Genomic DNA, 16519 nt, shown 5'->3' with positions numbered 1-16519 from the left:
TCTTAACAGACAAAAGAAGCAGCGATATTCATAAAACAGATTGAAATGTTTAGACCAAAGAACAGGAAAAAGAAGTGCAAAGGTGTAAGTAAGTGAAAATAAGGATAAAAACCATATAGTATGAATAATTACCAGTTAATTTGCTTATGTTTTGAGGCCCTGATCTCTTATTTCACTGTAAAGCCCACATTACATTTCCCTGTGTGCACCAGAAACCACCCAGTGATCTACATTAAGTGATGCTATCATTTAATTCCTTTAGCAACATTTTTACTCTTGAAAATATCTACCACATACAATCGGATTACTCTAAAATCAATAGGTTCTTGCAAGTTCCATCCAAAAATCTTCTCAATTTGTTTAATTATTCTACAATGTCATTCGCCTTTTTTTTCTTTAGATGAACTGATGACTTAGCCAGTGAATATCAGAAAATAGTGAAACATTAACATTGCTTTTTTTTCTGACCAGCCCCAAGTTCCCATCAATAATTTCCAATTCATTATTTATCTATTTATTTAGATTCATTAGATGGTTGACAGCTATAGATTACTAATGTCATTTTGACAGAGTTTTAGACACTTTGTCCAAAGAGAACTTTCACAATTGCTAATATGCCTTTTATTATATTTTTGTCTTATCAAAATGATCCTATTTGTGGTATAAAAATATCAATATTGGCAATTGCATACATAAAATTGAGTAAAACGAGTGTTTGTCAGTTTCACGAGGAACAGTTTATGATATATCTCCCCAGTTTTGCACTCTGAATTAATATGAGCCTACAGGTTTCTTACTGTCCAACGCAGGTTACCACACAGATAAAAAAATTTTAATTCAACTCATTGGCTACTTTCAATTCAAGCGCTCTTCTTTCAAGGTCCTTCACTTTCACACATTGGCTCCTCCCACCTTCTGGTATCTTAGCGGCTGAGCTCCGACTCGTCTCCTGATTGGCCCATTTCTAATAATCCGCCATATTCAAACTTCCGCCGTGGTGTGTGTCCCTGTTGTCATCAATCTCCTGCTTTCTTTGTGTATATCAGGCCAGTTTTTATACGTGTGGACTTCGTCTCTAGTTTATTTACTTGTAATCGCATTTCGGTAGAAGTGATTTCGAAACGGAACCAGTCGCAGAATGGACGAAAGCGAAGAAATTCGCGGAGGGACGACGGAAAACAACAAGCCGAAACTACGCAGGATGTCATCGAGGACATCTACTACCAGTGTCATCAGCGCTGCAGAGCCGTCTCCTCAAAGATTACGGAGAAACAACTCAAAGAAGTACGTCAATGTAGAAGGAAGAATAAATCTTTTTTCGTTTTATAGCACTTTGGGATATATTGCGATGATAAAAAATCTGTTTTATTACGAGATAAAGATGTACAGATAGTTGTGTTGGGCAGGGCTGGTTATAACTGGCAAATGGGGCGTTCAGGTACACCTCGGACGCTATAGATATTAGTTATGCGACCAGTATTTACCCCAATGTAAATTACCATGTAACAACCTGCGTGTGGTTTACATGAGTAACCGAAGAGTAATTTACGGTCTCTCCATAAAGACGTGTCTTAAAGTGCTACACGTGCATTGGATAAAGAAAATGTCCTTAATTTAATTTGAGCATTTATTTTTCGAGCATATTTCACATCAATCATGTAGACTTAAACGTCTCAAATATAAATTGTGATAAGTGTTGTTGTGATGGGGGTTTTGGCTGAATACAGTTGCGTTGTTAACATGTTTTTCTTTTTCAGTCTTCCCCCTAAGGTAAATGTATTTTTATTTTCAGATCTGCCCTGCAGTTGTATTTGTACTTGCAGACTTGTAACAATGCAAAAGTGCAGCAGACATGGGTTACAAAATAACTTTATTTCTTTGGATATCGATGCATTCCCCACATGGAGTGGCTTGGAAAATCTCAGTGTGCCACAAATTATGTAGAAGCTGATGTGCTGTCCCCTGCTGAGATATGGCAGAAATGTATAGCATTGCATGTACAAAGTGCACACATATCCTCATGTGATGAGCACAAATTGTGTAGCTGTGTGTTCAGCAGGCCTCCCCCCTCTGGGTGTCATGACACTTTGTAGCTTCATTGTTTCGTCAATATAACCAACTGTTTTCCTGCAGCTGCACAGAGCAATGCAGCTCCTTATTTGGATTCAAATATTTCAATCTCTGTCACGCCACAGTATCTATCATATTTGAAACATAACATGAAATAACTGGGAGAAGAATGTCCTGAATGTGGCCTCAATATAACTGTCACTGCTGTGTGAGCCCCTGCAGATCATGTGAAAAGTAATTTAGATAAATGTCTGCTTTTTTTGTGTGTGTTCTTTTAGATTAAATTGACTTGCCGATGTTGTAAGATAAGAAAAAACAGAATACAACAGGCAGCCGTTTACTCATGAAATAGTTTTTATTTTTCATTTGTTTTCACTGTGTGAGGCCAATAAAGCATTTATCTCATCTCTTGTAGACCTCCACTGCAGAGGGGCAGCTCCTTCACTTTTCTCACACCTGTGACTCCGTGGGATTTCAGCCTTGTGAGTTAATGCTCCAGCTCCATTTTGCTTGATTTCAATAATCGTGGTCTTGCACAATATTTGGAAACTGGAACACTGCCATGAGTCGGACGTGTTTGTTCATTTGACGCTGTATTTTTGAATTTGCTCAGCATTTCGTCATGCCACGAGTGTTGGAACGCTGCACAGTGTTTGCTTTTCGGCCGTGAATATCCAGTTATTTGGCCGCGCTGCTGCACGCTTGTTGTGTGAATATTCCGCAGGGTTTCACCCGGTGTGTTTGCTTTTGTTTCTGCAGAAGAGAAAGCGCAAAGAGAAGGAGGACGACACTGTCAGTCTCTCCAGCTTTGACCTCAAGGTGAGCCCGCCTCCTCTCCGTGTGCCGCAGCCCGAGCGGGGCACCCTCGAATGCATCCGCACAATAAACTTTAATCCCTCTGCATGACTCAGGGTTTCACCGCAGGCAGCCATGAGTGTTCTCGTTTGGGATGAGCTCAGGATAATCCTGCTGTTCCTTAGACTGGCACAAACGCTCTGTGTCTGAGAAAAATATGGTGACAGAAGATTCGAGCCACATCACCCTTCAGAATCATGACAAGTCTCTTGGTGCTGAAATGGTGACGAATGAACTTGCATATTTATTGGAACGCAAGAGAAAGAGAAGTTGCCTCTTACATGAATCCCACATATGAAGGTGTTTAAGGTGGGTAACGGAGGACAAAGTAGATTTAATAAATAAATTGAAAAATTAATTAATTGCCTCTATAAGTTAACGACTTAAAAAAAAAGACAGCCAGGACATTTGGAGAACCTCAAGAATCAGTTGATTTGCTGTTTTTAGTTCAGCAGAAAGTAGAGGAAAGATTCTCTCCGGTCAGATGTTTGAAAACAACGTGCTTTGAAATGTTAATGTTCTCTGTTCTTGACACAAAAGCACATGCAAGTTTTTGTATGAAGAGAAAATATGAACTCATCTGTGAGTCCAGTTTAGTCCCGTGACTCTAGAGTTTGGAGTCATGAGACTAAGTTGGAACTATTTGGACTCCATGAAGAGCCTGTATGGCGAGAAGAGAGGCGTCCCTACAGTTAAGCATGGAAGTATGTCCATCCTGTTGTGAGGGGTAAACTTGACTTGACGGGTATTTTGGCTTCTTTGAGACACTAAATCTGTATGAGGAGAAACTTGAGGCCCTCGGCACACAAACTAAAGCTTGGTTATTTAGTTATTGTGCTTTTCAGCTCATGAATCAGTTTGGTTCACGAGTCGTTCCTGGAGCGTGTTGATGAAATTCTTATTAAATTCTTACTTAGGCTCTCTGGAAATCTCTGGCAGCATCCAAGGATGGAAACTAAAGAATAATTGAGAGCGAGGCGCTTTTGGTCTTACTTTCAAGATCTGTTGGAGGTTGTAAATGTGTTGTTTGAGGTTGAATCATTGTGCTTATGGTGCTTTTTGGAGAAAACAAAATTATTAAGAAGTTTAAAAAAAAAAAAATAGTTTAAACCGATTAAAACCTATCGGTGATCATTGATGTCACTCTTTGAGCTTAACTTTGGGAACATCTCAGTTGTACTTTTTTTATACTACACGATATCATTCAGTAGAGTTTAACTGAATAAAATGTATTGTACTTTACAGGAACCCAATAACAAGCGTGTGCGCCCACTAGCCAAAGTTTCATCCCTCGTCAACCTGATATCTCCTTCAAAGAATGGCGCCGTGCGGCGCTTCGGCCAGACCATCCAGGTAACCAGCTGTTGTGACATCTTGTCTAAAAACGTGGATTTTTGTGTTTTGCCATAAAATATACAGATTAAAAATTTTTTTTTTTTTTAATTCTTTCTAGTCAATGTCATTACGTGGTGAAACCAAGTCACCAGGAATGACTCTCAAAACCGGCAGCAAGGCTTCAGGGCCGACTCCCACCAAACGGCGAAACAGCACGCTGTGGTCCGAGACGCTGGACGTCCATCAGAAGAGCACCTTCTCCACTAAAGAGATCAAGAGACAAGAGGTCACGCAGTTCAGTGTTTTGAGAGTCGGCAGCAGCGTCTGAAGAGCAAGAGAGCAGGAAAAAAGTAACTTCTCTTGTGTTTCCCCTTCATCTTCCCAGGCAATTCATGAACTTTTCAGGGGAGAGCAGGATCTCATCGAGGATCTCCAACTGGCACGAAAGGTTGGGAATATTACATCTAACTTACAAAAAACAAACAAATGTTCATTTTCCCTTTGATTACTTTTTTGCATTCACACCGCTGTGTTTCTCACATTCAGGCTTACCATGATCCCATGCTAAAGCTGTCCATTATGACAGAGGAGGAACTAGCCCACATTTTTGGCGACCTGGATGCATACATCCCCCTGCATGAGGGTGAGCTGCTCTGAACCTCTGTCTGCCTTAGAGTGGTCTGAGTCAGGACACTGCGTCTAACCAGTTTGATTGCTTTTTTTTTTTTAATCTGCAGACCTAATGGTGAAGCTGACAGAGGAAACTGGCCCTGATGGAACGGTGGCTCAGATTGGGCAGATAGTAATAGACTGGGTGTGTATTCAGTCAAAGCAAATAAATGGGATGAAAATGTGTTTCTGCTGGGTTCTCCGAGTGCAGACGTTTTGTAAATTAGCATCACCATATGCAAATGCATTTTTAAAAAACGCTGCAAATGTTACCTCGTCCTCTCAGCTGCCTGGTCTGAACGCTTACAAAAACTACTGCAGCAACCAGCTGGCAGCCAAAGCCCTGCTGGACCAGAAAAAACAGGACAGGCGGGTCCAGGACTTCCTGCAGCGCTGTCTGGAGTCACCCTTCAGCAGGAAGTTAGACCTCTGGAGCTTCCTTGACATCCCGCGTTCCCGCCTGGTGAAATACCCACTGCTGCTGCGGGAGATCCTCAGACACACTCCTCCCAATCACCCCGACGTCACCAGCCTGGAGAGAGCTGTATGTTATCCATATCCCACATAATCCACAGCAACAGAGTTTTAGACTTGTATGATTTGATTGTTGGTGCTGTGCCAAATAGTCCTCCTTTTATTGTCCAGATCACTATAATCCAGGAGATTCTGTCTGATATCAACGTGAGAAAAGGGGAGTCTGAGTGCCAGTATTACATAGACAAATTGGAGTTTCTGGATGATAAGCAGCGGGACCCTCTCATAGATAACTGTAAGGCACTGCTATGTCACGGTGAGCTGCGGACCAAGAGCGGTTCTGTGAGTATCAGTTTTTGAGTTGTTTTTTTTTTCCTTATCACCATTATCATGTATTATCTGCATGCTGTTTATATCATTTAAACCTGTTTTTCATTCTCTATTAACACGCTGTTTCAGAGGCTACACGTGTTCCTCTTCTCTGAGCTGCTGGTTCTGACCCGACCGGTGACGCGTAACGACAGGAGCTGCTTCCAGGTGTATCGGCAGCCCATCCCGGTGCTGGACCTGGCTCTGGAGGACCTGCAGGATGGAGAGGTCCGCATGGGGGGTTCCTTCAGGGGGGCTTTCACCAACGGAGAGAAAGGTGAGTGAAGATACTGCTCTACGCAGAAGCTAATGCTGTTTTATTTTTATTTGGTTTTCCACAAGATTACCCAGAAGTAGTGTCCTGTGTCTTTGTGATGGTCAGCTTTACGCGGCGCCATTAATCCACACAATATTCTGTCTGTGGTAGAATATGAAGTAGAGAAAAGGTCCAGCTCAACATGCAAATGTAAGTAGAGGAGAGTTGAGCTAAGTATTCTAAGCTTTCAGAATTGGGACTCTTGGTTGGACTAACTAATCCTAAAACGTCATCTTGGGCCCTGAGAGCTTTTTCACTGATATTATCAAGACTAAAGAAAAATAATCCACACCCTGAAATAATGACTTATCACTGCCTGAACATGATGTATAATTACAGTATAAATGTGTCCTGCCAGTGCTCGTTACATCTAAACATGGCGAAGCTGTGAGGGGGAGTTATGAAGGGATGGAAGGACTTCAACAGTCTTGAAGCATTGTTAAACTTGCTGTTGAGCAATCCAAATCCAAGTGAACCACAGAGCGGTCGGTGATCGTTGTTGGATTTATTGCTGATTCTCAGACTCAGATATATGCCTCTGCTTCAGTGGTATCTTCACACATATGCAAGTTGTCCATGCCATGGACGCTGATGCACACCAATACCATCAGAGATGTATATCTATATTGTTCACAGAGGTATGAAGGTCACGCAGTGAGTTATCATCCTTGGCCTTTACGCACTGAAATCTTCTGAATCTTTTTACTATATTCTGCACCGTAGATGTTGAAAGACACCGCAAAAGTGTCAAAAAGTTTCCAGTGGACGAGGTTTGCGTATTGAGCTCCTCATTTGCTCAGTGCTTACGTTTATCAGCTTGTTGCTGATGTTATCTGTTGTTTGGTGCAGAGCAGGCAGTGTACTCTGTGTTCGTCAGAGCTTTTCACGGAGTGCCAATAAAACAACAATTATAAGAACAGAAGTGCTTTAGCTGTCAAGCTATAGGCTGTAAAGTCAGAGACACTCAGATACCCTGCAGAGAGCTGACTGGACCTCCTGCTGCTGAGCTCATCAGTACCAGCAAAATGAGCTGTTTTCTTAACCAGTTTGCTGAGGGAAGAATAACAATAAATACCACGTCGAAAGAATAAGAATAATCTTGTATGTTATTTCAGAATTTATGATCCTCACGGCTTTTGGTTTTAAAGCTTTTTTTTTTTTTCTTTTCTTGGAGGTAGAGTTAAAGGGGAACTCCGGTATTTTTAAACCTAGACCTTATTTCTGGCATGAAATACGTTTATCTACTCACCGAGAACAGTCGTCCCAGTAGAGGTGTGTGTAGAAATCCCTCCGTTAGCTCTCCTATAGCTGCAAGCTAACAGAGCAATAGTACGCGTTCGCTCATTCATTCGTCTTAAAGTATTGGTGAAATAAAGACAGATAATGCCTTATTTAGAGGCTGCATCATCTTTGCCCCATTCACTCCGTTATATGGATCTACACTGAGTTATCTAAATATTTTCCAAAGGACTCTGACTTTCGCCAAACTGTTCTCGGTGAGTAGATACACGTATTTCATGCCAGAAATGAGGTCTAGGTTTAAAAATACCAGAGTTCCCCTTTTTTTTTTTTTTTTTTTTTTTTTTTTTTTTTTGTCAAAATAATGCAGCCTAAACTCTCAGTTTCATCAGGCCTGTTTCTTTGCTTTCTGCGTCTTTAGCCAAGAATGTTTTCCGCGTGAGCTCTATGGATCCATCCCACGGCCAGTCCCACACTCTGCATGTCAGCGACATCTACCACAAGCAGCAGTGGCTCAACTGTCTGCGCACTGCAATAGCCCAACAGCAGGGGGCTCCTGCCAGAGCTCAGCAGGAGGAACCGATCCGGACGAAGCGCCGCTCCTCTGCCATCTCGACCGCGATCTGCGACGATGAGACGGACGAGAACTGCCCGCCTGTCTCTGGCCATAAACTCAGGCGTCAGACGCTCTCCAAAACCAGACTGGACCCGAAGTTACAAGAATCAAAAAGGAGGAAGGAAACTGATGTGTAACCATACAATCCTCTCAGATGGACACATCCGCTTCATGTGTCCTGTTTGATCATGTTTGTTTGTCTGCAGATTTGTCATCAGCCCCCTCCATCATGCTCTGTCCTTCTAGCTGCACTGAAAAACCTTCCCAGTCGCTTCCGTCCTAACGTGTCAAGTTTTTGTGGGTGAAATGTGTGATTAGTTTACAAAAGAAGTGACTCTACTGGACTGTCTGTGTACACCAGCTAAATATGCGTTGAATTAAAATTTTGTGTGTGTCGAAACGACTTTTTACCACTTGTAGCTTTTCGGTTTCATTCCATAGTCGATGTATTTAAACTCTGTCTCTGTGAAATGTGTGAAGCTGTCCATTTTAAGTGTTCTGCGTAAAGATAAGGGATCAAGAAACGGATACTGCAACGTCTGAGTCAGTTTAAAAACGATCAAGATGGGGAGTAAAACAAGATAAGAAGATAAAAAACATTTCTCTGAAGACTATCAAATGTATACAGAAGAAAATCTGTCTGTTGAGAGAAAAAAGTAAAAGATTTGGCTTGTACTCCTCGTCTCGAGTTTCATTTGCCGTCTTTGTTCTGTTTCTTACAGCCGCAGACATCTAGATTGTACTTTGACCCCTGCATCATTTCCTTTTGCTGTCGACAGAGCTTTTGAACGCTGTCGCAACCCTCATAAAGCAAACAAGCCGTAGGAAACGGCCTTGGTCTTCGTATTGCACTTCGATTTTTCTCAGTCACACGTGATCTGCCGAATGATCCAGGCTGATCTTAGCCTGAAAGAAGAGTACAATAGCAGGAGCAACAGGGAGATTTGCACTGACTGTGTCAACTTTACGTTCCTGCAAAAGGATTTGCATGTAGCCTAAACGTGGCTTAACATCTTGTTTTGTTTCCACTGTAAAACTGATGATTCAGATAAATAAAGGAGACACACTTTATTACATAACAATGTGTTTGAAATCAGTAAAGAAAAGAGAGGACCTTGATGGATGATGATTCAAGCAGACAGGAAATGAGTGAAACTGCATTAAGAAGATGCAGCTTGAACATGCTGTCCTGAAGATGGTCAGATTTCAGTCATCTTTATAATAAGGACTTCCTCCTCTGCCGCTCCTGAACAGCTCAGAGGAAGTGATATGCTCTCTGCATATGGTTGGATTCACGTTGTTCACCGGACAATCTTTGGCCATCTTTTACACGAGTTCATAAACGGATAACCACCACCCCCCCCCCCCCCCCCCCCCCCCCCACCCCCTCTCAGTGGCTGACGTTCCCACCACAGTGCCAGCACCCACTTCTGTTAACAACCCAAGCAGCTATTTGCAACATCTTACAAACTGTCGGCTGTATTTTTCGCTGCCCATGTGTCACCCACACTGGCTACATCATCGCCACAGCTTTAACTAAAGCATCATTCTTTCAACTTATTAAGGCACTGTTGTGTGGGCAGTTTGCACCTGCCTTAGCTGTTTGTCTGTGTAGACTTTTTGGAAGTGTTACAAAATCAGCACTTGGAGCGAAACGAATAGGTGCGCTGCTGCTGTTGGTCTCTACACCGTCGTGACTTGCTTATGAGGAAATAGTTTCTCGCTGGACCTTGACGTCTGCTTCCACCATGTAACAACAGGTGTGGTTCAGGTGGGATCGGATTACAAGCCCGGGGAAGTTAACACGCTTTGAGAAAATGTGACTGGCTTCTGAAAGGCCACGGTAACTCAAAGAATGTCCTTCACTGGACTGAACTATTTTAAGGTAATTATGCAGAAAAACTAGGGCCCAAATGGAGGTGTGGTTGACTATAAAGTCTGGATTTAAATGCTAAAGTCAACAAATCACTCAGTTGTGTCCTCCTGAGTCAGCTCAAAAAAGCACCTTTTCATAATTGTGTTTGAATTAGGATTATTCTTTGTTGCCTGCAATCATAGAAAGTATCAGGCCTGTTGACATAAACATGTTAGAGGGTCCTGTTTTTACTGGGACGAACACGCCCATTCTGCCAGGAAAATCTTAAAAAATAAATATACAGCAGTCACAAACTATGCTGATATCATGTGTTTGTTTCTCTCTATCCTCCAGATATTTGGCATTCTTATCATTTTGTTGTTAATGTGTTGTTTTTTTGGCTGGCTCTCTGTGGCCGTTATGTTTCATATTTTGCTCATCTTGTGTCTCAGTGTTGCGTCACTGTTTTTTGCATCATTTTGGTAACATTGTTGGCCCGATTTCTGCATCTATATGTTCATGCATTTTGCAGACACTTTTATCCAAATACAGAATATACATACTGTATATGTATATTCTTATTTCTCCACAAGGTCACTTTGCATCTCACACAGGACATGTCTTTGTTCTGATCTTGGTTGGTTTGCATATCCTTGATGCAATTTTGTAAACTTTTAACATTTGATGCCTCTGCCCATTTTTATGTAAATTTTGTGTTTCTATCATACATATTTCATCTCAGTTTTAAAAATCCAGCACGTAAAACACTGACAGCCAGTGGACAAACTCGCTGCCAATACACTGATATCATGCGGTTTGGCATAACATCTTTGTGTCTCAAACATTCCTTTCACGTGACAGTTTTCAGGTTCTGCATCAGCTTTTCATGTTTAGTCATGCCTTAGTGCAAATAAGGAAGAATAAATGTGTGTACAATTTTTTTATAAAGTGGACGGGTCTCACGTTCATAATAAGACATGACTGCAGTTCCTTTTTACTAGTGGTGTACTCAATCATCCCCACTGACGAGCTTTCCCTTTATTTCAAAGGTTGCTGTCCTGATTGCATTTGAATTCATATTATGATTCAGGTTCCCGGGTATGTTGAAGACTTTTCACTGAGTTTTGTGTCTGGTCCCATTGAGCATTACCAGGTTTGTTTCAAATCAACCAGTTCTTCAGGTCCTCAAAGGGATCCTGGAAGTCTCAATGTTGGATTAAAATGTTTTTATGAGGGTCTGTACCAATGCTGAGCTCCATAACTGAGCATTTCTTTTTCATTTTCAATGTAAACCGAACAGTTTTCATTCGTGATGAATTGTCCCCTGAAGTTCCAGGAAGGTTTCTTTGCATTTTCAAGCAGTATTTTTCCATATTGCAAGCATTCTCCTCTCAGTGTTACAATGCAGTTTTGAAGGCTGTCCTTTGAATCATTTGCAGATCATCAAAAATAAGCAAACATCTTTGGTCAGGTATGCAGTGTGATGCCTGAAGTTTAAGTTCAACACAAGACATGACAACAAATATGATTTTCAAATCATCTGGTGGTGGTCCATTTATTTACATAAACTTTAGAGGTAGAACCATCGATATTATTTACAAATTTACATCAAAATAAATAATAGTTACAGAATATGTACAAGTACATACAATAATATACTCCTAGGAATGATACCACAAGCTTCCTCAGGTTCGATTTAGCATTACAAGATCTAGGGTGAAATTTAACAATATGGAGTAAGATCACGATAACATATTTCAGGCTCCAACATGACTGGTTCCAAGTAATGGGAAATGATTGGTGGTGTTTTTTTCAAGGCCCTGGTAACCCACATGGGTTTGTTCACTTAAGCTAACTCACTGAACCATGGCTCAGTTGAGCAACTCCACATGAGCTCACCAGACTCCCTATATTAATACAGATTTCAAACATGAATCTAGGCTGCTGGTAACAAGTGTGAACACGTGCACGGAGAAGTGACTTGTGAAGGATTACTGCTACTGTGCATGACCTTTAACAGCGACTCCTTTGATCTTTTGGTTTTAACAATGAGCAGCTTTTTTTCTCCATTCTGTTCCCTAATGATAACAAAAAAAAAAAAAAAAACAACACTGTAATGCGACTTTCAGTCTTAATTTTTTTTTTAAATTGCTCTACACCTCTAGTCTGGATGCGCTGAGACACACGCTACCTCTGCAAACTTCAACATCCTGTCATGACTCTCTGGAGAGCTAAAAACAGCAGCAGCAGAACCTAAAGTTTATCAAATGAGATTAAATTTCCACAACAGAAGGTGGGATGTAAGACAGAAAGCTTATGATGCGCTTGGGCAAGCCCAGCTTGGAAACAACTTCTTGGGCTTTTGTGCCAAGAGCCCTCCTCAAAATCACTCTGCTGAGCTGCTGCAGACTGAGGGGGGTATCTAAGGAGGAAAAACAGCAACACGTTATATTTCACTGGAGCTACAACACAACAAAAGTGACAGGGCGGACGCTATAGATAATTGCACTTACTCTCATAGAACTCAAAGCAGAGGTAAGAGGGAGATCCCACACTGGTGTAGTGAATGGGCCTTTTGTTGAGGTTGTCTCTGGTAAATACATTACCCCCAAACTCCACAAGTAGCTCTATCAGATCAGTGTTCTTTGTTTTAGCTGCATGGTGAAGAGCCGTCTCATGGAGCTTGGCAGCGTTCACATTTGCCCCTTTGGAAAGAAAGATGAAGTTCCACAAATGACATTGAAAATTGAAAATTCCCCGTATCTGCTCTTGGCTTTGGGGAAGCCAGCATTACATGTTCTTACCCCAAAAACATATCATATATGACATTTGCAGTCATTTTCCTCAACTCACCTGCAACGAGGAGTACTTTGGCGCAGTCGTAATGTTGCCTGGCACAGGCTACATGAAGTGGTGTCCCATAGTGACAGTCATGAGCCTCCATGAAAGCTCCTCGATCGATCATGAGCTGAACACAGTCTGAATTACCTGATGTGAACGATAACAAATCAGTTTTATAACATTTTATAGATGGACTATTCCGGAGCAGCGTGCCTTTCCATTTACAAATGCCAGTTATCTGTCTGTCACTTGGAAATATTGGCATCTGTAAACGCCGATATCAAAACAAGTAGCTCCTGCCTGCACTGGTTTAACCCAATAACTGGAGCAATAAATATGGGTTTGTCCCTTTACATTCAGTTTTGACCTTAAATATGACTCATGTGATAATTCATGTTTAAGTTACTTATAAAAACTAAATTTGATGAATAAATAATCCATCTATATGCAAAGTCTGGATTAATATAGGTTATTTTCCCCGATTATGAAGTCAGTGCAGTTTGGGATGCATATTCCACAGCATCACTTCTGTCTAACATCGCTGTGATCTTATCTTCCTCAAAGTTTGCCTCTTTGTAGTGGTCCATGCCACAGGAAGGACGACGTACCACCCATGCATGCCTCATGAAGAGGGGAGAAGGTGAACAGAGGAGGATTGACAGTTGCTCCATACTCTAACAGCAGTTTGACGCATTCCAGGCTACCGGCTGCACAGGCATCGCACAGCGGAGTGCTGCCGTCGATGTTTCGGGCATCAACCTGTAGGTTAAACACCGATAAGCTGACAAGAAAAAAGGCGAGCAAAGCCAGAGACTTGACTGGATTCTCTTGTGAGACCATCTGACCTGCGCACCAGCGTCCAGCAGCAGTCTGACGCACTGGGTTTGACCCTGTATACATGCCTCGTGGAGGGGGGTGATGGAGTCCACAGCCACAATGTTAACCGCTGCTCCTCCCTCAATCAGTTGCTGTAGCTGGAGGGCTCTGCCCTGTGCGGCAGCCTCATGCACCGCTGACCGGTCTGTCCAGAATCCAAGGCCATGAGCTGCAAATATGTGAGGCAAAACCAGACTGAGCTCCTCTAATCGTCATGTCTGTGGTGTAGAGTTGTGTCAACACCTCTATGGAGGTTGTAACTACACTATTATTGCTTTTCAGCTCAATAGTAATGCTGCAGCTAAAACATTACACCAAACCAGCACACGCACAAAGCAGGAGAGTTTGAACATGCACGTCTGGAAACATCCCAGGCCTTACAGTCTTCATTATAAAACCTGAGACTGGTGTCTAAATTAAAAGACAGTGGAAGGAGAATTATGCTGTGTGCACATGCAAAGCATAATCTCATTTAAAATCACAGTCAAAACAAATCTGGAATTACAGTTGTATTACATTGTCAGGTATGTGTTATCGAGTCCATTGACCTGTGTAATAATCCAGTCGATGTTTTGTAACATAAATCTGCAACATGGACTTCAGAGCCTGCTCTCCCCACTAACGAGCTTACAGTTTGCTGTCAGGCTCTCAAATTAACATCAACCACTTTAAGGCTGACCAAGCTTCTCGTCAAATGTTTGCGCCAATGTAGTCCTCGTTAAATTAAAGCTGAATGTTACCAGTAACTTTATCCACCGAGCCTATCCAGTCATTCGCTGAACCTTTTTATAAACTGTTGTCTTGGGTTACAGTTAGTCACCAACTGTAAGCTACTTACCGATTTCTCCATACAAGGACGGCCTGGTCCGAGTGATCTCCATTTCATGTTCCCCTTTTCCACACCGTTCACCGCGTAGATTCAGCCAAGTGTGTAATTCATTTTGAAGCAAAATAAGGAAGATTGTAAGGTCTGCATTTCTGCGAATCACGCCGGAGACCCAGAGTCGTCAGAGAGACCAGCCGTGGTCCAGCCTTAATAAACAATAGCGTGGGATTATGGGAAATGTAGGCGGAAGACTTAAAGGAGACGAGCAACTCGGTAATTTCACGTCACGGTGGTTTGGTTGTGTTGAAGGTATGAACTCATTCAACAAGGTGGAACTGAAGCTAAATGAGGTGTGAGACATTTTGATTTTTGGTGCTGCTTCATCTACAAACCCAGGCTGGCGAGGCCAGAGAGGACTTCTTGTTAGCCAGCTAGTCTAGCTCTGTGGACCCTAAATGCTTTTTTTTTATTATCAAGTATTTCCATCTCACACCCTTACAGATAACTATAGCTGTGTGAGATAGATAAGATGTGTCAAATAGAGAATTACAGCAGAAAATGAAGAGGAAAAAAGTTCTGTTTTAAACACAAAATATAAAGAATAATTCAATAAAAAAAATATTTCAATAAATTACTAGAAAAAGTTTAAAACAGTGTGCAAAGTTAAAAAAAAAGAAAAAGATTTGTCTTGAGCAAATAGAGCGGGCCTCGTAAAAACATCAAGACTAACTTTATGGCACACTGTTGATTGTTAGAAATAAATGATTAAGTGTGCCATGCCCTGAAAATGAGGATAGAGTGGGTGCATCAAAAGAAAACACACACACACACACTTCTTAATGGTGACTAAGAGGAGAGATGAAGAGTTGCCAGAAGCCTGCAACGTCTAAAAATCCACCTCATGTGAAGTAGGCAGGGGAGAATTCCACTCAGTTTTGAAATGGGAAATCTATGCCCGAGATGGGCTATGTTTTCTGGCAGCCATCTTTCTCTGGTATTTTCCATTACAATGAATGTGTTGTGTTTTTCACAAATGCACAGTAGCCCTGACATTTTGTAGACATCATCTAAAGGTGCTGTGCTGATGGCACAGAATCTGTTGAACAGGATATTGGGTTGGCTTTGGTACCATGGCCATGGACTGTGCAATAAAGATGGATGTAGCTACCCATTGTCTTGTGAGGTGCCATTTCTATATCTCAAGTTTGGGATTAGGCCATCTCCACTTGGTCTCCTTGGAGTCACAAATGACCATATAAAATGTGTAAGATGTGAACATATAGATGTAAAGCTTAAACTCAACTGGACAAAAACACTCATCTTTGAGGTCTAATAGGTTATGGAGCTGTTTTCAAAATGTCCAAGACCACGCTGATCAGAGGGAGAGAATTCAGTCAATAAAACGTTAATAACATTTCAGAAATAAATAGAAAAAATAGATAGACAAATACCAAGCATACCAAGACTTACAATTCATCTGATGGGGGCTGAGGAATCCGCTGGTGTTCGCATCTCTATGGTCAAACCAGCTGTCCCTAAATTTGCAGAACACCTGTTTCCATAACTTTATGATAAATCTGTTAAAATGGCGCCGAGCAACCAGAAACTGGCTCATGTTTTTGCAGCAGCCTAAAGCAAAAACATTGACAAAGTCTTGTTCACATTCAATATGGATTTATTTTTATAAAACTGTGGGTATTATACAGTTCTTTAATGCATTGTAGTTCTACGATACTTACCTTGTGTTGACAGCTGTATGCTGTTGAAAGCTGCCCTTGCGTATAATCATGCTAACTTTGCCAAATTGAACGCAATTACGCGTTTTCCTTGAGCTGTAATAAACTTTCCATAAATTAGCTGCTTTAATACTGCAGCGATTGTTTGTATAAAATGGGGGGACTGACAGAATGATGTCACTAACACTTTTTTTTGGTTCACTTTTTTTCCATTTCAGTAAATCTTATTCATGAACATCTAAATATACTTCAAATTAACCTCAGGATCCAGGTGGACACGGCTTTGTAATGTCTTGTTTGTGATGCGGTTTTCCATCCTCCATGCAGTTTATCATCACACTTCCAGATGCAGACGGTAATTTCTTGTTCAACAATAGAAGTCACATTTAGTTGTAGCTCTGTGATAACTGCATCACTCACCTTCTGCTCCCAAAACTCTGAC

General features: G+C 41.5%; 2 protein-coding genes across 3 annotated transcripts; one reads left to right on the top strand and one right to left on the bottom strand.

Annotated features, from left to right (window-relative positions):
* Positions 1–898: 898 nt before the first annotated feature.
* On the top strand, positions 899–8601 carry LOC140307324 (neuroepithelial cell-transforming gene 1 protein-like). The gene is made up of 12 exons (XM_072386148.1): positions 899–1284; positions 2486–2552; positions 2830–2889; positions 4171–4278; positions 4379–4546; positions 4646–4708; positions 4807–4903; positions 4998–5074; positions 5216–5473; positions 5575–5745; positions 5863–6049; positions 7749–8601. The coding sequence occupies exons 1-12, from the start codon at positions 1139–1141 to the stop codon at positions 8078–8080; spliced, it is 1734 nt and encodes a 577-aa protein (XP_072242249.1). The 5' UTR covers positions 899–1138; the 3' UTR covers positions 8081–8601.
* Positions 8602–11323: 2722 nt separating this feature from the next.
* Positions 11324–14593, bottom strand: asb13b (ankyrin repeat and SOCS box containing 13b). Of its 2 annotated transcripts, none has more exons than XM_072386146.1 (6): positions 14354–14593; positions 13485–13684; positions 13248–13398; positions 12652–12786; positions 12312–12503; positions 11324–12220 (listed from the first exon to the last, which is right to left on the bottom strand). In XM_072386146.1, exons 1-6 carry the CDS (start codon positions 14394–14396, stop codon positions 12072–12074), a joined length of 870 nt encoding a protein of 289 aa, XP_072242247.1. In that variant the 5' UTR covers positions 14397–14593; the 3' UTR covers positions 11324–12071. The 2 variants fall into 2 exon arrangements, with proteins under 2 accessions (XP_072242247.1, XP_072242248.1); XM_072386147.1 differs by having other exon boundaries at positions 13542–13684.
* Between the last annotated feature and the right edge of the window lie 1926 nt (positions 14594–16519).

The sequence above is a fragment of the Leuresthes tenuis genome, unplaced genomic scaffold (assembly GCF_036924035.1).
Source record: "Leuresthes tenuis unplaced genomic scaffold, fLeuTen1.0.hap1 SCAF_5, whole genome shotgun sequence".
In the NCBI taxonomy this organism is placed as follows: domain Eukaryota; kingdom Metazoa; phylum Chordata; class Actinopteri; order Atheriniformes; family Atherinopsidae; genus Leuresthes; species Leuresthes tenuis.
This window is presented reverse-complemented; position numbering and strand designations above follow the sequence as displayed.